The following is a 21,617-nucleotide window of genomic DNA, read 5'->3' as shown; positions in this document are numbered from 1 at the left end:
CGGCGTAGGAATGAATGGTGGAATATTACTGATTACTGGGAGTTTTCTGTGAGACTGAGAATGTTTCTGGCACCGCTACAGTAGTAACGGAAATTTGGGGGAGTCACTGGGCCCTGGAAATATTACCTGGAAAATTCACGAGGGACTAGTCCCCTTCCATCCTAGCGCGCACCTGACTACCGGCGCGGAAACACCTGCCGGGAACTGGGGGGATGGGAGCATCAGAGACTCGGGGGCTACCGGCCATCAGAGAACAGATCTTGGGAAAGCCGAAGACTCGGTAACGATCCCCGAAGGGACCCCCCTGCGGGGGCGACGAAAACCCGGACTCACCCAGCGGTCCGCAGCCGGGGTCCACTCTGCGCCAACACCGGTAGCTTTCCGCCCAGCGCCTTAGGCGCGGTCCCTTTAAATTATTCGCCGCAGGGCGCGCCACAGCCCCGCCCCCCACCATGTGTGTAAGGTCTCGCGCAGCCCGCCCCGCTGTTTGACGACGCCTTAAAGGGGCCAAAACCGACTGGCGCAGGGAATGCCCCTCCCGCTACAAATGAGAACAAGTTTATTTTCCCGTTTATTTAACACCCACCCCACCCCCGTCCCACCCGCGTCCGACCCGACTGGCCCAGGTCCTCAGGGCGCGGCAGGGAACCGGTCCTTAAAAGCAAACCCTAAAAATAAATAAGCGTGAGTCTCCGCAGCCGGAGGGCTAATGTCCAGCAGCAGTGGCGGGTCCGACTCAATTCACCAGCAGCGAATGCTCCTCCGAGACGTCCCTGGAGGAGAGGCAGTACCAGCCTGTCAGCCGGGGCGGAAGGCCGCAGCTCCTTCTGGCAAGCTCCCTCTCCCCAGCCCCGGAGCCCCAGCTCGCACCTGCCGCAGCAGCAGAGCAGGCTGCAGGCCGAGCCGCTCCCGCGGCGGAACTTGCCGGAGGTGGGGCTGTCCTGGCACTGCGCGATGTAGGCCTGGAGCTCGCTCTCCTCTGCGCCAGCACCGCCTGGGTGCTGGGGAGAAATGCGGGGTAGCCCCTTTGAGGTCTGCCTCCCACCCCCCACCTCCTCGCCAGCCAGCCATCGGGATCTCCTTCCTGTGACTCAGCCACCAACCAAGCTCCCCACCCCCACCACGCCTTTGCACTCGAGGTCCCCGCCACCTGTCATTCCTCAGGGTTTGCTTCCCGGGGACACGTTCCCTGGCCCCTGAATGTGTGCACATCCCGCATCTTGGTCAGCTGGTGCCCTCTGCCGCTGCTCCATACCTGACACGAGCTGGGGGCCTGGATGGGCACATCTACTGAGTGGGTACACAAGGCGGGAGCAAGGTCTGGGCTTGTATTTCCACGGCTGATACACACGTGTAACGTTTAGGTGCTAGAGCAAGACCCAGGAGGGCTCCTTGGGCCGGAGCGACAGGAGTGCATCTGTGGGATGACTGTATTCATGCTTGGGGGGAGGGGGGTGCAATATGCATCCCCAGAACTCTGGCTTTCAGCAGAGCCTTCACCCCTTCCATTCTGTAGAGAAGCCATCATCTCATCCCCAAGTCCTTTCTGGCTACTGGGCCTTCCTTCTCCCTGGTGCTCTCTCTTGCACTCTCCTCTTGTCAATCTAGAAGTTTCTGAGATGCAAAGGTCAGCTATGTGCTGTCCAATCTGGTAGTCACTAGACATATTAGCATTTGGGCACCTGATAGGTGGTGTGAGTGAGGAACTGAATATGGAATTGTATTTCATTTCAATTAAACTCAAAATTTAGTCACATGTGACTAGGACCAGTATTAGCACCTTCTGGAAACTTTCCTGGACTCACCCCAATAGCAGTGTAAAGCAGGGGATCCCTTTGCAACCTTCACCCCCCTCACCAGCTGGTCATCACACTTCTGTTCATGGACCATCCATCTCGCCTACTGGTCTGAGATAGTCTGCATATACCACGTTTCCTAGATACCCAGCACAGGGCCCTCAGACAAATTTGCTAGAAGAATTGTATCTACCTGCCACTCTCACATTCTACTCCAACCCCTCTCCTCTGACCCCTGCAGCCTGCAGGACCACCACCATTCCCTGGACCCAAAGAGCTCCTACCCAGGCCACCCAACAGGATGGAAGAGTTAGGATCGGGGCTTCCAGAATCACACAGTCCTGGGTTGAGACTGGCTCCACCACTTAGTAGCCGACCTCAAGCAAGTCACTAAAACTCTACAGCATGATTTCCCCCCGTTGGTAAAAGCAGACACAGGAACCTTACCGGCCAGAGCCCCACCTTGATAAAACCGAGAATGTGGCAGCTGTGATCAGCAGGACCCCCACCCCCTGCCCCTAGCCACCTCTCTTCCGGCTTCTGAGTCTCCCACCTTCTCTCCCTGGGTCCTTGCCTCCTTACCCTGCCCCATGTGCCGAGATGCTGCCGGGCCCAACTCCAAGGGACCTGGAGCCCAAGGTTCATGACTGTATATATGTGAGGGTTGGCCCCCCACAGAGACAGGCTGGGGGAGGGCATGCAGGCCGGCGCTGACCTTGATGGTGTCGTAGGCTCCGGTGATGAGCGCGATGAAGAGGCTCAGCACCATGTAGATGAAGAGGCTGATGAAGGAGTAGAGGTAGAGCTGGGAGAACAGCCAGACGAGGCTGCTACGGCCCTGCTGAGCCTGCATTGCGGCGAACGTCACGAACATGTCGTCCCCGTTGATGAGCGAGAACAGGCACTCCGACACCATGGACAGCGAGCGAAACTGCCAGCAGGGCAGTGGGGTTGTGGGGTCAGAAGGACCGTGGGTGCAACTGGGGGCACGGGGACGGGGTGGGGTGGGGTCACGGGTGGGGGGGTCAGACGGAACAATGGGCAGAATTGCTGGAGACCTCCTGGTAAGGTACCAGGGGTCAAAGTGGGCCGTTCAGTGTCCCCGATCAACAATCAATAGACCAGGGGTCAGAGGGTTTAGCAGTGGGCTTGGAGAGAGGGGAGACGGGAACCCCCTGACTGTGGGTCATGAGCAGCACGCCCTGGACAGCCCCTACCTTCACATGGTAGGGCCCCAACACAATCCAGCCACAGAAGCAATAGCCCAAGTAGATGACAGCCACACAGCAGCAGAAACGCATGACGCTGGGCAGGGCCACCCGCAGTGTGGCGATGAGAATCTGTGGCAGGCAGATGGGTGGGGGGGCTCAATGAGAGTGTGGCCACAGCCTAGGTTGGCCTTGAGAATGGAGTGGGGTGGGGAAGCAGGCAGCGTCTGGCTGAGGTCACACCAGACTGGCCACAGAAGCTGGAGGTAGTTTAGAAGGGGCAGAGTGGGGCCAAGGGGGCCTGAGGATATCCCGTGGCCGGACTCCACAGGGTGGGTATGAAGCAGCAGACTCCCGTGGCTCTGGTTCCGGTGCAGTGACAGGCATGTCTGGGGTGGGCCAGTATAGGGAAGAGGCTCGTGACCAGACCATCTACAGAGGCTGATGATGGCCACAGGTGTGTGAATTTATCAGGGGGAGGAAAATGAGAACTGGGGAGCATGGGGCCACCACTTGGAGGGTCCAGCCTACACACAGGAAGCTTACATTGTACTTATGGAAGAAGGTCAGATAGCGGATGACGCCGACCCAGACAAGCAACGTGGAGGTGCCCAGGAGAATGCTGCAGACGTCATAGCTCGCCAGGTTCTAGGGACAGGAGCAGTGTCAACCCCACCTGACCTGGCTCTTCCGAGGGCCTGGGGCCCCAGGCAGGTATGGGAGGGGTGTGGGGGGGCAGGATAAGGGGCCAGGGCCTGGAACGAGACAACAGGGCCCCGGGCAGGACTTACCTTGGCTTCGATGCCAATCTTCATGATGGTGCCGGAGATGGTGAGCACATCGCTGGTGACCAGCAGGATGTACCAGCCATTGACAAATTCCAGCCGATCCCAGAGGCTGATGACCCGTCCCCGCTGCCGCCACATGAACCCAACAAACTCCTGCAGGAGGCAGGTGGGGTGAGGGCCGGCCCGGGCAAGGGACCCTCTCTCCCCCAGCCCTTAGGGCCCCCGAGCTGGGTGAGGCTGGCTCAGGAGCACACACGTGACACTGGAGGCAGTGCTCACGTTCTGCAGCAGAAAGCCACGGAGCAGCGAGCGGGCACACAGCAGGAAAGAGAGGGAGCACGTGAGGATCACGACCACATCGAACAGGAGTCGGAAGCTGTTGTCTCCTGTGGGGAGAGGACTTGGTCAGACCAGGAGTGGCTTGGGGCCTTGGAAGACCTGGGGCTAGGCCAGGCCTAGAGGTCTGATTATGGCTACTCCGTGGGCTTATGGGTTACCTGGGTGAGTCAGGAACTGGGTCCGTGCTGATCCGGGGCTCGGGGGATCCCCGGGCAGCTCAGGGCCCCTGCTAGCATGGGTCTGGGGGATGGGGGCTCACCATGCCTGAAGACGCTGGGGTGCTTACACTCCTGGATATGGGCCTGGGTCTCCAGGCTGATGGGGATACGCCCACTGTGCGCCTTATTGTCAAAAGTGATCTGCAGGAGGACGGCAGGGCAGGAGGGGCCAGAGTAAACCTTGGCTGACCGAGGCTCCCAGACGCCCATGACCGATGGCCTGTCTGGCCCCATCTCCCTTATTACCCTCAAGCTGCCCTTGGCCAAGGGTCCCCAGCCCCGGGGCTCAGGTGCCCCGTGGGCAACCCCGATCGTGGCGGGCCTGCCACCCTTGTGCTGGACACTGGGCTTACCAGGACACTGAAGGTGTAGCAGTCTGGAATTTCATTGTTGATCAGGCTCTGGAGATTGATGGTCTTCAGCTGGAAGTGGATGGTGACGTTGATCAGCCTGGAAGGGAGGCTTCGGTGAGGAAGACGGGCTCTGCTGGTCCCTCCTGCCGCTCCTCCCCCCAGCGCTCCTGCCCCATGCTGACTCTGCAGCTTGCAGAGGAAGTGCTCACACACAGCGTCAGCATGGTCTTCCTCAGTCCCCGCCTGTGGGGGGCGGCCAAGGATGCCTGGCATCCTGCCCCCACCAACCCTCGGCCCAGCCCTGGAGGCCCCCTCCACCAGGCAGTACTTGTGGAATTTGAGCGTGAGGTTCTTGTAACTGGCGCTGCCATCCGAGAGGGAGAGATCATCGCTGGGGGGCACAAGGGGTCTCTCAGGGGGGTCCACCCGGATGCAGTCTGAGGACAGGGAGTCAGGGAAGGGACACTGGGGGCGGGAGAGGCACAGGCAGGTCTCCCCAGAGTCCCCAGCAGCCCCCTTCCCTCCTTCACTTCTCACTATGAACTTGACATTTGTCATTTGTTCCCCACTGTCTCCCCTGGAAGGGGCCCAGTTTGTCTTACTCCCTACACAGGCCCTAGGGCTGGCGCTCAGTGGGCTCCCAAACGCTTAGTGAATTAACGATATTAAAACCCTCGCATTTTTTTGCATACCAGGCATTCTACCAAAGACACTGCAAATATCAAATTATTAATGATCAGGACAACTCCATCTTCTAGATGAACGGGAAGCAGAACTGGGATTTTAATTCCAGCAGCTGGCACTACCGACAGCTATGCCCTGCCCTGCCTACTCACCAGTGACAACCATGGGATCAATGTCAAAGGTGTCGTTGGCTGGGTCCACATGGCCTCGGTGGTAGTACTGCTGGCAGAGGGCCAGGGCCGAGCCGTTGGCCCAGGGGCCACCCCCGCCCCGCACGTAGGCATACCGGCCTAGTGACACATCAGGGAGCATCAGGTACTGTGGGCAGAGAAGGGGAGGGTCTGTCAGCCCTGACCACTCTCCCCTGCCCGCCTGCCTTCCTGCCCGCCTGCCTGCCTGCCCCTGGTTGCCTGCACCTGGTCCACAGCGTGGAAGATGGCCTGGTAGAGCTGCTCCCGTGTGTAGGCCGCGAAGGTGTCATCCGCCCCATCTGAGTAGCCCAGCAGGAAAAGGTGCCGGAAGGCAATGGTGTTCTCCTCCCGGAATGTCACTGCCAGCTGGTTGCTGAGCCCGAACAGGATGAGCTGGTGGGGGGAGTGCAAAGTGACAATGCTGGGACGGGGCCCCCCTCGGGGCACAAGGAACACGCACCATAAATCCCCAGTGAGCAGCACACAGCAGGTGCTCACGTATCTCATGACGACAGAGGCCAGTGTTCATTAGATATTTACCAGGTGCCAGGCTCTGTGCTAACCCAAACCTACAAGGTAAGTACCACTGCTGGGCCCTTGTACCAAGAGGAAATCAGAAGTGCCGTAACATACTCTTGAATCACAGCACTAGACCAGAAGCTCCTTAGGGCAGGGGCTGGGTCTGACTCATCTTGGGGTCCCCAAACCCCACCACAAGGCCTGGGATGGGGGAAGCAACTGTCTGTTCAGCCACTGGATCAGTTCTCTTTGAGAGTCAACATGGCATCGGACTGCCTGCGTTCAAGTGCCAGTTCCCCATGCTCGGCTGCTGTGTGACTTTGGACAAGTCCCTTAACCCCTCTGAGCCTCAGCTGCCTCATTGGTAAAATGGTGGCAATAGCAGCTGCCAGGACCTCAAAGGACATCAGTGAGGTTACAAGGAGCTGTTCCCACACGGATCTTAGAAGGTTTCCTGATTGATTCCAGCCATCGTCACTGTGCCTATGTTCCTGTGGGGTCGGACTAGGCTCCGACTCCAGGACTCTCCTTCAGGAACAGCAGTGGCCACAGGTGGTGTTCTGCTGGAGCCCCTACAGGACTCACCTGCACGGTGACCACCAAGATCTTCACGACTTGCAGCATCAGCTTGAAGGGCTTGCGGCCTTTGGCCCGAAATTTGTCACAGGGACTCATGAAGAAGTACTTGAGCCGGCGGCGGAGGTCCTCCTCTTCGGGAGGGGCCGGGGAAGGCCCGGCCCGGGTGCCATACCCGGGGCTGGGGGTTAGGAGCCGCTCAGTCTCTGCGGGGAATGGGGGAGGGCGGTGGGGACCAGGCCCAGGCAGGCCCACCTGCCCACAGGGGAAACAGGTCCCAGGCCCCAGCCAAAGAACTCTGAGAGATCTAAGAAAACCCAGAGAATCAGCATCATTTTGTGGATACATGTCCTGCTCAGAGGTTACAAATTCGGATTTGGGGCCTGAGCTGATTCCTGACCCTGCTGCTCACTCAGCCTCTGAGCCTCGGCCTTCTCATCTGCAGAATGGGGCAATAACACCTCTCACCAGGAAGCTGAAGATTTGATGCTTACAAAACATTTATCACAGGGGTTGGCTTGTGGTAAGAATGTCAGAACATTCCATCATTGTTCCAGTTGTGGATCTGCGGGAAGAGAATGAACTGCTTCCACTGGCTTCCCACAGGGCACTCAAGGCTCCAGCGCTCATCCCAACTCCAGCCTCCAGGCATGAGCCTGGCGCTCAGCTACATTCCAGCTACATTTCCAGTTTTTTCTGGTCAAACACCCAAAGAAGGACTTTTCCACTCATCATGACCTGGCCCATCCAGCATACACTCTCACAAGCCACAGGCCCAGAGAAGGAGCGATCAACAACAACAGTGACAATAACAGAATACATTTGCTGAAGACTCACTGCACGCCAGTGGACGTTATTACCACCCTGCCCGTGTGGTTTTTCATGAGCTAATATAGCATCTTCATGAAGGGCACCAGCTTCTGGAACTCTCACAGCCCTAGAACCGAATCCCAGACCTGCCACTTCCCAGTTGGGGGATCCTGGCCATCTTTCAAAGCCTCCATCTTTTCATTTGAAAAGTGGAAATTAAAAAAAGTCTACCCCGGGGATGCCTGGGTGGCTCAGTCTGTTAAGCATCTGCCTTCGGCTCAGGTCATGATCCCAGGGTCCTGGGATCAAGAACTACATCGGGCTCCTTGCTCAGCAGGAAGCCTGCTTCTCCCTCTGCCTCTTCCCAGCTTGTGCATGTTCTCTCTGACAAATAAATAAAATCTTAAAAAAAAAAAAAAAACAACAAACCCTGAGGTTGAAACTCTAAAAGGTGTTCTCTGAATGAAGTGAGATAAAGCAGATAACAGCCTCAGCTCAGCCAAGTCTCAGTAATTCTTCAGCAAATAAAGGCTATTCTAAGCACTAGTTATTCTCTTCGCTAAGAGAAAGGTCCAAGGTTTCATCAACCGCTGGGGTCACAGCTGGTCACAGCAGGCCAGGACCGTCCCTGACACACCCCCACCACCGTCCCCAGGAGAACCCTGCTTCTTTCCAGGGCCTGGCCCGCCGCCTGCCAGACACAGCTGCCAGGACGAATGTGAGCACCATCAGAACCTGTCCTGCAGGGACGGCCAGCTCCTGGCCGGTCCCTTTGGAGCCTGGATGCTGTTGTGTTGTTTACAAGATAGCTGGATGGGAAGCCAGAGGGCAGGCCCGCCTCCCTAGCTGGGATCCCAGTTAACCCACCCCAGATCCTACCAGCAGGGACAGCTTTCAGGTATCTCCGGCTAGATCAAGAAGGGAAGACCACCACGAAGGGTCTTCCTCCAGGTACCCCCATGAGAGGCAGAGACTGAAGAGACTGGAGGCTGGGTTTCCAACGCCTGTGTTCGAGAAAGCTGCGCTTCCACGAGTTTGGACTTATGAAATTGAGTTCCAGCAAAGCTGGGCAATCGGAACTACGCTCAGAACGCAAAGCCCGGGAACCTCCCCGGCCTGAGCGGGGCGAAGCTGGCGGCCCACCCGCTGCCGGAGTTTAGGAACTCCGAGCAGAACCTGGATCCAGGAAGAGCACACAGGAGTCCCGCCACTCCAAGTCGGAGGAGCTGGCGCCCACCTGCCGCCCAGGTTCTAGGAGCCATATGTCCTTATCTCCACCACCGGGAAGCTGAGATCAGCACCGGAGCTTAGGCAAGGGAAACCGGGAGCTCTGTCGCCCCAGGTCGGAGAAGCTGGCCGCCCGCCCGCCGCCAGCGTTCGGGGTCCCGCGGGGCCGCGCGTGCCCTCACCTGAGCCCCGCCGGCCCACGGGGGCTGCCATGCCGGGGCGGCGGCGGGGCAGCCGGGGTCCGAGCGCCCGCCGCTGCTGCTACGGCCTCGCTCCCTCGCGGTGCAGCTTCAAACCCTCTCGCGTCAGCTGACTCCCGCCGCGGTCACGTGACCAGAGCGTCCCCCTGGAAGCGCACGTGACCGGATCCTGTCCCACCCCCGGCGCCACGACAACCCCTGCGCCGCAGCACGCATGCGTGCCTCTACTGGCCACTTGCGGGCGGAGGGCGGCCTTGAGGTCCTAAAGCCGACTGGCGATCAATGTGCTGGGGGATGGGCTGGCTGTGAGAGTGCGGCGTCGACCGGCTCGGCCCTGGGTCCTGTCATGCCCGCGTCCCGTGCCAAATTCTTGAGTTCCATATTCAGTGCCTGACCCCTTACCCTCCGCAGAGTCCGGTGATGACCATACGTCCTGTCTCATGGGTGCCTCTCCATCCTCCCAGAAACCCTGTGGTTACTCTCAACTTTTTCTGCTTCTGCTCCTCTCATCTGAACTGTCAGCAAATCCTATTTCATTCCCTAAGTCCTAAATAGGACCACTCATCTCCACTCCTATGGCCCTCAGCCCAGAGTCCCCCAACATTCCTGGCCTGCACACTGCAGCGACCTCCTCCTTGACCTGAGGCTCCCACTCCTCACCCTCTCCCGTTACTCTCGAGGCAGCAGCCAGAGGCATTTTCCAAGAGTAAGTCATATCAGTCCTCTGCCACAACCTGCTGATGTCTTCCCAGTGCTCTGGGATGACAAGCCAATTCCGACCTCAGTCTGCCAGGGCCCTCTGTTCCAGCCCCCATCTCCCCTAGCTTATCACTCAATGGCCCCAGGGCCTTTGCACTCTTGCTTTGAAGAATGCTGGTTAAGAACCCAAGCTCTGGAGAACAGACAGTTTAGATTAAATCTAGGCCCAGGGGATCCTGCGTGGCTCAGTTGGTTAAGCTTCCGACTTTGGCTCAGGTCATGATCCCGGGGTCCTGGGATGGAGCCCTGCATCGGGCTCACTGCTCCGTGGGGAGCCTGCTTCTTCCTCTCCCTGCTGCTGCCCCTGCTTGTGCTCTCTCTTCTCTGTCAAATAAATAAAATAAAATAAAAATCTCTAAAAATCAATCAATTAATAAATCTAGGCCCAGCTAACTGCCACTTCTACATCTTCCAAAGAGTCCCTTAAACTCCACGTGCCTGTTTACTCATTTGCAAAATGGGGATACTTAGTCATAGTTACCCATCTCTTGGAGCTGTTCAATTAAATGAGAAAACTCGAGGGCATAAAATGCAAGAGCACTGCACAAGGCTGGGCAAACAGTACTGACAATTAAAAGTACTGGTTATTGGGATTATGGAATCCTTCCTTGGGAAAGCAGTCCCCCCACCTAAATCAGAGGTCTTGATCCTTTTGTGGACCATGAGTGTGATGACTGAGCATTCGTGCTGTTGTGTAAGATGTGTCTCCCCCAAACCTTGCTACCTCCTCAGCACATTACCTGTCTGTCGGAGGGGGGTGGGGGATGGGGGGTGGGAGTCTTGTTATGCTTCTCTTAGAATGAACTATACCCTGTAACTACTTCTTAAATGTTCCTGAATTTGGCATCTGTGAGTTCTGTGAAGGCCATGCTTAGCTTGTTCCCATCTGAGACCCCAGCAATCAACAGATTTTTTTCAACACAGAAATGAGCAACCTCTTCTGTCCAGTGCTGTGACTAAAATAACCGGGGCTGTGAAGGACAAGGGGTAGGTTATGTGAGCCGATGGGGTAGGGCTGCCTGCAGGGTCTCCTATCGGCCTCCATTATCAGCCCACTGGACTGTGAACATTCCTGAAATTCCATCACTTCATAGAAAAGCCAAAGGGAAGGGATCCTGCTCAGATCACCTGCAGGGAAGTCCACCCGTGACTAGGGTGGCCAGGCCTGGGGGAGCAGAGCCGTAACAGCTGGGAGGGACCAGTGTGAGACTTTGGGGGGGGGACTGGGAAACCTGGAGGATTAGGGGGGAGCTGGGACATTGGGGTTCCTGTTATGGCTGGCACAGGCCACACCCTCCCATCTCCTGAGGAAGGGGCTGTGCATTAGGGGAAAAAGAGGAAACAGGCAAGCCACACAACACAGAGCCAGGAGGCAGTGGGAGGATTTTACTAAACTGCATGACACACAACTTCCCCAGGCCCCCCGTGAGTGTTGGCGTCCACTTCAGCCATCGGGCCCTAGCAGTGCCCCTTGCTCCCGCACCCACTCAGGACTCTCGCCAGTAGGGAGGGCTGGACTGACAGCGTCATGGGTGGGAGAGCAGGGGTCAGGGCGAGACTCAGGGTTGGGCTCCGGGCTGGGCACAAGATCCTGGTCAGGGCTGGGACCAGATCCATGCTCAAGGCTGGCCACGAGGTCAGGATTGGCATCGGGACCAGGCTTAGGGTCAGATTTGACAGAATCAGGGGTGGGGGTAGATTGGGAGCCAGAGACAGCTTTGGGGCTGGGATTAGGGAGGGAGCCCAGCACGGAGCCAGGGTCAGAGCCCAGGCCAGAGCTGGGGCCAGGGCCGAGGCCCAGGCCAGAGCCGAGAACAGAAACAGCATCAGGACCCAGGAGGGAGACCTGCCCTGGCCTCAACATCGAGGCCGGATTGAGGCCGAGGCCCGCGGCGGCAGCGGCGGCGGCGGCGGCGGCAGCTGCGCCCTCGTGCACCCGCTTGTGCTTGGTGAGGCTGGAGGCTTGGCCAAAGGCCTTGCCGCAGAGCTGGCAGCGGTAGGGGCGCTCTCCGGAATGCACGTGCAGGTGCTGCAGCAGCGCGGAGCTCTGCCCGAAGGCCTTGGAGCAGTGGGGACAGGCGTAGGGCCGCTCGCCCGTGTGGATGCGCAGGTGGTGCTGCAAGTTGGAGCTCTGGCCGAAGGCCTTGCCGCAGTGGGGACAGCGGTACGGGCGCTCGGCTGTGTGCGTGCGCTGGTGCTGCAGCAGCGCCGAGCTCTGGCCGAAGGCCTTGCCGCACTGCGGGCACGGGTACGGCCGCTCGCCGGTGTGCGTGCGCAGGTGTTTCAGCAGCGCCGAGCCCTGCCCGAAGCCCTTGGCGCACACGGGGCACTTGTGCGGCCGCGGGCCGCCGTGCGTGCGCAGGTGCTGCGCGAGCAGCGAGCCGTGCCCGAAGGCCTTGCCGCACACCGGGCAGTGGTGCGGCTTCTCGCCGCTGTGGCTGCTGCGGTGCTTCAGCAGCGTGGAGCGCCAGCCGAAGGCTTTGCCGCAGGCGGCGCACTGGTAGGGCCGCGCGCCCGTGTGGATGCCGCGGTGCTGGGCCAGCGTGGCGCCGTGGCTGAACGACTTGCCGCAGTCGGGGCAGCGGTACGGCTTCTCGCCGCTGTGGGTGCGGCGGTGCTGGCTCAGCCCCGAGCTGCGGCGGAAGGCTCGCCCGCAGTCGGGGCAGGAGAAGGGCCGGGGAGGGCTGGCAGGGGCAGGGAGCACCGCGGGGCTGGAGGCCAGGACCTCCGGAGTGGCAGTGAGGCTGGATGAGAGGGGGTCCAGGTCTGGGGATTCGGTGGGGCTGAGGGTGTCGTTATTAGGGTCAAGAACCAGGGGGACAGGGCCAATGACGTCTGGATCGAGGTCGAAACTTGAAGACATGGGGTCGAGATCTTGGGGATCCGAGTCACGGGTGGCTGAGATGGAGCTTGGAGCTTCGGCATCAGGGTCCAGATCCTCAGAGACGGGCTCCAGATCTTCGTAGCTGGGGTCCACATCTTCAGAGACAGTGTTGAGGTCTTCTGGGTCAGGCTCTGGGTCTTCACAAACTGGGTCCAGGTCTTCAGGGTAGGGGTCCAGGTCCTCTGAGTCGGAGTCAAGCTCTTCGTAACTGGGCCTTGGGCCTTTGTGGCCTGGGTTCCTGACCAGGACTGAGCGTCGCATCCCTGGTGTGGAAGTGCTGGCTGCTTCTGGGGCAGGATCTGCAGGGTGAGGACAGAGGGTGGGTAGAGGTAGGTTCTGGATGTCAGGGGGTATCTTCTGGAGTCTGGGCAGGGAAGTGAGAGGGGGCCGTGCCATGGCCCCAGAACCCACTCCTGAATACACACATGGATCCTTCTCCTGTCTCAGATTGCAGGGAGACTTGTGATGCGCTCCAGCCCAGGCAGGGAGAAGAGGGACCCTGGGGGGAACTTGGAGAGGGGCTGGGGTGGGGGGAACCTTCCCTTCTCAGCACCACACCTGGATGGAAGTCATGGGAGCTGGCACTAGAGGTCTCCAGCACCCAGCTCCAGGGCTCTGCCCCTCTCTCCATCTTGGGCTCCTCCTCTTGTGGAAAGCTTGGGTCCTGTGGAGGAGAGAGAGTCCAGGGTTCCTACCCACTTGACTGGGGTCCCCTCATGGGGAAGAGGGTGAGCATCCAGGTTCCTGTGCTTGCTCCTAAGTAGGTGGCCTGAATTCCAGTCCAGTTAGGGGTGACATATTTGGGGGTTCCTAGTAGCAAGGGCAACCTCTGGCTTGCCTGGTAGAGAAGAAGCACCCTGAACCCTGAAGCTTATATCTGGGGTATGAATGGGAGGCAAACAACATCTGGTACGTCCCTTGGGTCACTGGGGGAGGGCAGGGGCACCTCTGGTTTCCTTGCTGGGGAAGAAGCGACCTGAATGCCAGACTTCATAGTTTGGCATAGGAGTAACTGTCAAAACACCGTGTATCCAAATGCCAGTTCCTAAAGCTGGGAGGGGGGGGATAAGGTGGGACCCATTGAGGCACAGGGAGACCCATGGACCCCATAGCCAGGGGAGTAGGGACAGGTGTTATACCTGATTGCCCAGTTGGATAGCAGATCCTGAATTCTAAACCCTAGCTGGGGAGGGAGGAGGGAGGGGGGCAAAAATAATACTTGGGACCCCTCTTGGGTTACTGGGGGGCTCTTGGGTCATCTCCTAGGAAAGGGAGATTCCTGAGTAACTAACTGATCCCAAGGCTGAGGTATAGGGATGGGTGTCAGGACACTTTTTTGGTGCCCTCCTGGAGGAAAGATCCTGAATTCCAGCCCCATGCCTGGAGGTTGGAAGCAGGGTGGAGAAACAATAGCTGGGGGCCCTTCTGGGGAGCAGAGGGAAGGCAGGATTACCTGATGGGGAGGTGATGTCTTGAGCTATCCACCCCATGGCTGGGGGTTGGGGAGCAAAGAAATAGATCTGTTCCTGGAGGGAGGGATAGGGGGGCCTCTGGCTCTCCTGGGGAGAGGGACATCCAGAACCGAAACCCCACAGCTAGAAGTGGCTAAGCAAATGGAGAGGGTGGAGTTCTTAGATCCCCTCTTCAACCCAGACACCACATTTGGAGGGTGGGGGGAAACAATGCCTGGGTCCCCTCCTGGGTTTCTGGGGGGCAGGAGGACCTTTAGATTGCCTCCTGAGGAAGGGGCCTTCCAAATTTCCAACTCTTAGCTGGAAGTGGGGAGAAGAACTGGAGTTCCTGGGGGGGGGGGACGGTGGACCCCTGGATTACCTCCTGGGAAGGGGCTTCCAGAACTCTGGACCCCAAGATTGGAGAATGAGGGGAACAATAACTGGGCTCCAGGGGGTCAGAGGGAACCCCCCCCCGACCCCCTCCTGAGGAAGGGCCTCCTGAACTCCCCACCTCAGACTGGAGGGTGGGAAGAACAATACTTAGGGGTCCTCCAGGGTTCCTGGGACGGAGAGGGTCTGGATCGCCTCCAGGGGAGGGGGCGTCCTGAACTCCCGACCCCACATCTGAGGGTGCCCCCCCATACCTCCCGATTTCAGGCGCCCGGCTCGGCTGGGCCCTCCCCCGGGGACGCCGCGGCGGAAAGGGCGCGCTAGGCCCGCGGGCCGCGGGGGGCCCCCTCCCCTCACGCCCGCGACCCCGCTCCCCCCGGCCGGCCGGGCGGCGCGCGGGCGGGGAGGGGGAGGGGGCGGACAGAGGTCGCCCCGGGCCGCGCCCCGCGCCCGCGCCCGCCCCGGCCGCGGCCCCCGCCCGCCCGGCCCGCTCGCGGGGACACTCACCCGGCGCCCCTCGCCCCTGCCCGGCCCGCCGCGCCCCCGGGGCCCGCAGGAAGCCCCCCGCCCGCCAGCCCCGCCGGCGGCCCCCTCGGCCCAGCGGCCCCGCCAAGCGCTCCCGGGGAGCGAGAGGGGCTGGCCGAGGGCCGCAGCGGGAGCTGCTGGGACTTGTAGTTCGCCCGCGCCCGCCGCGGCCGTCGCCATCGCTGCCCCCGCCCCCCGGGCCAGCCTTTGTCCCGGCCCGGCCGAGCCGGCCGCGCGGCCGCGCCTTTGTCTGCGCCGCGCCCTCCCGCGCTGCCCTCGCCCCGGCCGGCCGCGGCCCCGCGTCTCAGCCCTTTGCTGTCCCTCTCGGCCCCCGCCTGCGTCGGCCCCTGCCGCTGTCTCTGTGTGCCCTCGTCTCTCTCGGCATCTCTGTTCCCCTCTCGGCGCCTAGCTCTGTTCCTTTCTGTCTCCCTGTCCCTCTATTTCTGCGCCTCTCCGTTTCAGTCTCTTTGCCTCTTTCCTGTCACTTTTCCTGCCTCTGCCCCTCTGTCGCTCCTCGTTTCTGGCCTCCTCTGTCTCTGTCTCTGTTTCTGCCTCATGCCCATGTCTCTGACTCTATCTTTGTTCAAAAACACCAAACCTTCTATAGAAATTTGGCAGACTGGCAGGGCACATAAGCAAAGCCAAGGCTCTGAGAAGCCCTGCAATTTACAAAGTTGTTAATCTTTGCCTAACCCAGCGTCTCCCTGTAAGACTCTCCAAGGAAAAGGGTTGGGAGCACTGTCCCTGAGTTTTCCTCCTCCTACCTGGCTGATAGGTCACTCACTGCTGTCACTGGTGGACTCCCTGTGTCTGATGCCCCCTGGAGTGATGATCTCTGGAGAAGCCCAGGCCAAAGCGGGGAAGGACTCTGGGCAGACTTTACCTGGAGACACAGATCCCCGCAAAGAGGGAGTGAAAACCAGCCCCGGCAGCTGGCAGCTGGGCCGTGATGTTCTTCACTGAGCATAAACAACGGTCACAGAATATAAACAATGATCACACAAGGCCGCTCTGTGACCACGTCTGAACCAAGCCAGAGACAAGGACACTCTGCAACCACAAAAAACAAATACACACCCTCCTCCCGGACTAAGACGATGACTACTGCTTCTTACCAACGACAGCTCGACTTCCATCCTCCCACTTGGGAGATAAAAACCATCAAAATACCCAGTCACCAATACACTCCCTGCTTCCCGACAGCACAAACCTAGAATTGCTTCTACTCTCTTCAACTCTCTTTAAAACTACCCCCCCCCACATGCCTGAATCCTATAAGGTGCCCTCCAGTCTCCCAACGCCCTCTTATGGAGACACCCATGGTTCCTGGTATATGATCTTCCCTTTTAACAAGCTAAAAAAAAAAAAAAACTTTCTTGACTACAGCTGTATTTCTGATGGTTCTTGCCTGGTGAATTTTGACACCACCTACCCTTGAATACAGCCTCAAGCATATCAGGCCTCCAGGAGTCTTCTCTCTTCTTTCCTGAACCTTCTAGATCTGTGCTAAACTCAAGGTCTGAAACTAGCTTTCCACCTGTCTGTGGAAAAGCCCACAGCAGGTCTGAGCATTCTGAGACTGAAATTGGATTATGTCACTGGTTCCTTATCCTGCCACCTCCTGGAGGATCCCATAACAAATAACGCTTGTAATGACAGCTGTTGTTTCTGTCTGCTAAGTTTTTTTTCTTTAAAGATTTATTTATTTATTATTTTAGAGAAGAGGGCAGAGGGAGAGGGAGAGAATCTCAAGCAGACTCCCCACTGAGCGCAGAGCCCTAGCGGGCTTGATGCAGGGCTCCATCTCATGACCCTGAGATCATGACCTGAGCTGAAATCAAGCCTCAGAAGCTTAACGGACTGAGCCACCCAGGCGCCCCTGTCTGCTAAGTAACTCTATCAGCACCTTGCTTTCCCTTTGTGGACCCTTCTCCACTATTCTAATCTAACACAGCCCCCCAGTATCACTCAATCTCAACTTACCAATCAGAGAACCCCGTCTCCTAGCCGCAATAATTAGGTTGGAGGACATGATGTTGGAGGGTCTCCTTCTTCCTCTGGGATCATAAGCTGTATATAGGGCCTCATCCTACCCACAGCCCCCGTCCCCAGTTGTCAGGAAGAACAGTCTGCAGACTGAAGCCAATCTACACCAGGATGTACAGGTGAGAGTTGAAAAGAAAGTTCTGTCTATATTGGCTAAGCTCCTGGATATAGCCATACCTGAGGCCAGAAGCCCTCATTCTTTCCAATACCGTGAGCCAACAAATTTCCTGGGCATTGGGCTGGTTTTAGTGGGTTTCTGTCCCTTGAATCGATGACAGTCTTGACTAATTTAGAATTAGTACCTGGAAAGGGAAGGGTATTTTTTAAAAAAAGATTTTATTTATTTATTTGACACAGAGAGAGAGAGTGAGAGAAAGCACAAGCATGGGGAGTAGCAGACTCCCTGCTAAGTGGGGAGTCCGATGCAGGACTAGATCCTAGGACTCTGGGATCATGACTTGAGCCGAAGGCAGATGCTTAACCGACTGAGCCACCCAGGAATCCCAAGGGAAGATATTGAGGGAAGTAACCTAAAATGTGGAATTGGCAGAGCAAAGGTGAGCAGGAGGAGCCGGGCCACAGATACATACACTCCCTGTAAAGTGAATGGGACTCCCTAGATTTGTGCAGTGCATACACTCTGCCCTGAGAAAAGCCCTCCTCAAGAAACAAGAAATCTGTTATGTGAAAGAAAAATAAGCTGATTACAATCTTGCCTATTTGGGGGCGCCTGGGTGGCTCTGTCAGTTAAAGTTAAGCATCCAGCTCTTGCTTTCAGCTCAGGTCATGAGATTGAGCACCACATCAGGCTCCAAGCCCAGCATGGAGTCTGCTTGTTCCTCTCCCTCTGCTCCTCCCCCTGCTCTCTCTCTTTTGAATAAATAAAATCTTAAAAAAAAAAATCCTGCCTATTTTATCTTGGGACTCTAACCACGTGTCTCTTGAGACTGTGGTCTGAGGGGCTTTGGAGAAAAATATCTGAATGTTGAAATATTTGGACGCCTTCATAAAGCCTTCATCAAGGTCTCCCTAGACAGATACAAGCTGCCTCTCTGTACTTCTTGCAGCAGAGACAAGCATCTGGTTGATTTTGCGAGATTGCCAGAGCTAAATTCTCTGCTCCAAGCTAGAAGAGGACATTAGTAATGAGGTGGGATATAAGACTGGCATTATCGGAGAACCAGGGGGCACTTGATGCCCCAGGCTACTCTGTAACCCTGAACACTCCCTGTCTATAAATATACAATTACCTTCCATTGGGAAGAGCTTATTAGTTATCTCTCCACCCTCCAGATTGTAACCTGGGGAAATATAGATGCTAAGCGGATAGGCAGGCACAGGTCTGTTGCTAGGAGACAGGGTCCCACAAGGTTGGGCTCCAGGATCCGAGATCCTGGTGAGGTTTGGGGAACCAAATTACCCAGGGGTGGGCTTGTGAGCTAGGCCATCCAATCATAGCACTCTATCCCTCTGGGCACAATGATTGGCTCATGGCTGGGGGTGTGACTCAAATGGACCAATCGAGTGCCCTATAATAAGGGGCGTTGGAGGCAAGACCCTCTCCCTCTTCGGTTGAGGCTTTGATCAAGAGGATTTGAGTTACTGCATCTTTTTTTTGCCACCACTTGGAGGGACACAGGATCTTGAGGTGGTGAAGGAGATTCCAGATTTTCTTATTTCTAAGTTACAAAACCAAAATTCATCCAAATGAATTTGAAGATCTAATTGGCTTTATTAAATAATTCATGAGGGGTGCCTGGGTGGCTCAGTTGGTTAAGCATCTACCTTCAGCCTGGGATCGAGTCCCACGTCCGGCTCCCTGCTCACTGAGGAGGCTGCTTCTCCCTCTCTCTCTTCCCGCGCCCCCCACTTGCTCTCTTTCGCACACGCTCTCTCTCTCTCTCACAAATAAATAAAATCTTAAAAGATAAATGAATTGGGTAGCATCCCTTCTAACACAGAGGGGCACTCTGAGAAGTTGTACAAAATGGAAGTTTTTATAGGAAGGGGGTTAAGGCAAGAAAGTTATAGGCAAAAGAAAAGGATTGTTCCAGGCAAAGTCTCTTTCCCTTAGGGGATGGGTAGGGATCTTATTAGGTGGATTACCTCATCCTCTGTCCATGGAGAAGGCCCATGCGACAAATTACCTTATTGGTGCTTCTCAAAAAATTCCTGATTGGCAGATTAAGATTTACATTTCTGGGGGAGGTTGAAATTGCAATTAGGTTAGGTATTAACCCCTGGTTTGGTGACTTAGCCTGGCTCAAGTAACTCTGTTTTGGGCCTGTGGTTTTCTTTGTAACAAAGTCAATAAAAATCCCTTTCTACTTGTGCTAGAGTGAGCGGGGTTTCTATCACTTGCAACAAAAATGACCTAAGACATTAAAAAAATATGGGCACCTGTCATCAAGCTGCAGCTAAATGCTAAGCCCTATTCTAAGAATGGCACGTGTGCATTTTATTTAAACTTTGTACTCGCTTTATGAAGGAAGATCTATTGCCAATCCCATTTTACGCATGAGGAAAGTGAGGGGCAGAACATGACATCACTTGCCCAAGGACAGAAAGACAAGGAAGTGGCAGGTCTGAATTCTGCTGCTCCGTGATGTTTTCCTTGAAAGATTAATCTGTTCTCCCATGTTCAATCCTACTTTATTCCTCTTGCTTTATAAGCCTTTCGGGTTTTTGTAGTTGATATGAAATGCTTTTTTGGTGTGGGGAAGGGTGAGTGGAATATAGGGAGGGATAGACATAAATCCACAAGATACATCCCAAATCATGATGAAGTATCTTTCTGCACTAAAAATATTTCTAGTAAAGCTCTGGTTCTTTCCTAGCAACCCATCCCAGGGCTAGTCAGTTCCATTGTTAGAAAATGCTTTAATTTGTGGGGAAATCTACCTCCTTGGAACGCCTACCCATTATTTTTCAACTGGTGTCTGGGTTGTTTTAAACCATTCCTAGAACCAGGCAGGAGCACACATTTTCCTGCAACTAGAGCTACATGGAAATGAATGCCAAAGTAAGCTTTCTGAGCTTCCTGGCAGGCAAGACAAAAAGGAAAAGCCTTTTAATTAAGAGTAGTCTGATCAATGAACAGACCAGCTTCATCAGGAGAGGCTGATTTTGTCTGGGGATCATTGCAGGATGGGTTTATTGCAGTGGTTCTCAACCAGGACAACTCCTGGTTGGCAATGCCTGGAGATATTTTCGTTGTCACAACTGGTTGGGGTAAAGGGAGAATGCTATTGCCACATAGCTGTTAGAGGTCAGGGATGATGCTAAACATCCTGCAATGCACAGGAGGGCCTCTGACAATAAAGAATGATCCCATCCAAAATGTCAATAGTACTGGGATTGAGAAATCCTGGTGCATGATGAGGTAATTCAGAAGTGTGTCATGTAGATCTTTAGAGAAAGCAAGCAGAAGAGGTGTTTTGCAGCTAGCAGACGCTTGCATGGATAATAAGAGTGCAGCCAAAAGGGTCATCTTATTCTGTGGGACCCAAAGCTGGACTCCTGTACTCCTGTGGAAATGACAACCTGGCCTCACAGAATTGCTGCCCATGGGGAAAGGGCTCCTAGCAGGGCTTGAGCTTGGCTCTTAGTGGCTCAATGGAGTCAGGGAGCCACATTCATTCGCTGAAACCAGATTCTCAACAGCCAACAGAAGCAGGCCCTGGGCATGGCCACCAAGGCCCATTTTATCCCAGACAGAGCCAATCTCACCGCACCCCAGACCTTCAAGATGGGGGCGCTGTCCAAGGTACCATTTGTTGACATGCCTGTCAAGCCCCATCACTGATGGACTTCAGGGCTCCACCCCCTTCTCCTCCTTTTCACCATTTCCATCTCGCCCTGGCTGGACACCTCCTCCCTTGGACTTGATCATATCCTTGATCATATCCTGATGGCTTTTGCTGATTTGTCCCTGGACCCAGCTCTGACCTGGGGACCAGTTGCCCAGCCAGCCAGAGCACCGTTGAGCTTCCAGCTTTCACTCACAATGGAGGAAATTGCTGGGTCACTCTCAGCTTCTTCACCCCCTCAGTCTCCCTCTTCCGAACCCCACCCCCTCTCTCAGCGATTGAAAGCTCCTTCCCATACTGTCATCTTCCTCTTTCCTCCATACCTTCATGCTCAGAAGGGAAGTGCTCTCCCTTCTTGACCCCCAACCACATACACACTGACTAGTGTGTACATTTCTCATTCATAACATTCTAATGAGAGAGCTACCATTCATCTCCACTTTACAGATGAGCAAACAGATGAGGCTCAGAGGCGTTAAGTGACTTGCCCAAGACTACTACCCAGGACAGAGGAGTTAAGATTTGGACTCTGTCCATTCAGCCCTAGGAGCCTGTGTTCTCAGCCCTTCACCACACTGCCCTGTTCAACACTATGACTCCTCTCTCCACATCATTCAGATTTGTTGGTGCACCTAAACACCTTACACTGAGTCCAACTGCCAAGCCTTTGCACAAGCTGGGATGGCCTCCTTGCTCAGAGTAGGTTGACCTTCAGGGCCCAGGACGTGTCTTTTCAGGGTTCTTTGATGGAGTCACTCTCTCCTGTACTGTCCCCAACTCAACAAGCACCCTTTTTCATGGCTGACTGATGGGGAGGGGTGGAATGTTGCTAAGGCAGTAT

At 56.2% G+C, this 21,617-nt stretch overlaps 2 protein-coding genes and 1 non-coding gene across 7 annotated transcripts; 1 reads left to right on the top strand and 2 right to left on the bottom strand.

Annotated features, from left to right (window-relative positions):
- Positions 1–636: 636 nt before the first annotated feature.
- On the bottom strand, positions 637–9,047 carry MCOLN1 (mucolipin TRP cation channel 1). Of its 2 annotated transcripts, XM_045774286.2 has the most exons (14): positions 8,892–9,047; positions 6,682–6,878; positions 5,803–5,970; positions 5,539–5,704; positions 5,031–5,139; positions 4,703–4,799; positions 4,391–4,490; positions 4,072–4,178; positions 3,796–3,945; positions 3,551–3,652; positions 3,014–3,136; positions 2,512–2,727; positions 871–1,001; positions 637–773 (listed from the first exon to the last, which is right to left on the bottom strand). In XM_045774286.2, the coding sequence occupies exons 1-14, from the start codon at positions 8,920–8,922 to the stop codon at positions 737–739; spliced, it is 1,734 nt and encodes a 577-aa protein (XP_045630242.1). In that variant the 5' UTR covers positions 8,923–9,047; the 3' UTR covers positions 637–736. The 2 variants fall into 2 exon arrangements, with proteins under 2 accessions (XP_045630242.1, XP_045630243.1); XM_045774287.2 differs by lacking the exons at positions 637–773; positions 871–1,001 and adding an exon at positions 1,036–1,287.
- Positions 9,048–10,314: 1,267 nt separating this feature from the next.
- On the top strand, positions 10,315–10,418 carry LOC123777672 (small nucleolar RNA U13). The gene has a single exon (XR_006775705.1). It is a non-coding gene; the product is annotated as a small nucleolar RNA U13 (small nucleolar RNA).
- Positions 10,419–11,034: 616 nt separating this feature from the next.
- On the bottom strand, positions 11,035–15,116 carry ZNF358 (zinc finger protein 358). 4 transcript variants are annotated; one of them, XM_045774411.2, is made up of 3 exons: positions 14,904–15,116; positions 13,111–13,216; positions 11,035–12,851 (listed from the first exon to the last, which is right to left on the bottom strand). In XM_045774411.2, exons 1-3 carry the CDS (start codon positions 15,099–15,101, stop codon positions 11,113–11,115), a joined length of 2,043 nt encoding a protein of 680 aa, XP_045630367.2. In that variant the 5' UTR covers positions 15,102–15,116; the 3' UTR covers positions 11,035–11,112. The 4 variants fall into 4 exon arrangements, with proteins under 4 accessions (XP_045630367.2, XP_087723442.1, XP_045630366.2 ...); XM_087867316.1 differs by lacking the exon at positions 13,111–13,216 and adding an exon at positions 14,006–14,157 and having other exon boundaries at positions 14,904–15,041; XM_045774410.2 differs by lacking the exon at positions 14,904–15,116 and adding an exon at positions 14,006–14,157.
- Between the last annotated feature and the right edge of the window lie 6,501 nt (positions 15,117–21,617).

Source organism: Ursus americanus, chromosome 14 (assembly GCF_024610735.1).
Source record: "Ursus americanus isolate L20-20 chromosome 14, mUrsAme1.1.p, whole genome shotgun sequence".
Taxonomy (NCBI): domain Eukaryota; kingdom Metazoa; phylum Chordata; class Mammalia; order Carnivora; family Ursidae; genus Ursus; species Ursus americanus.
The sequence above is the reverse complement of the archived record's forward strand: the minus strand, read 5'-3'. Positions and strand labels throughout refer to the sequence as shown.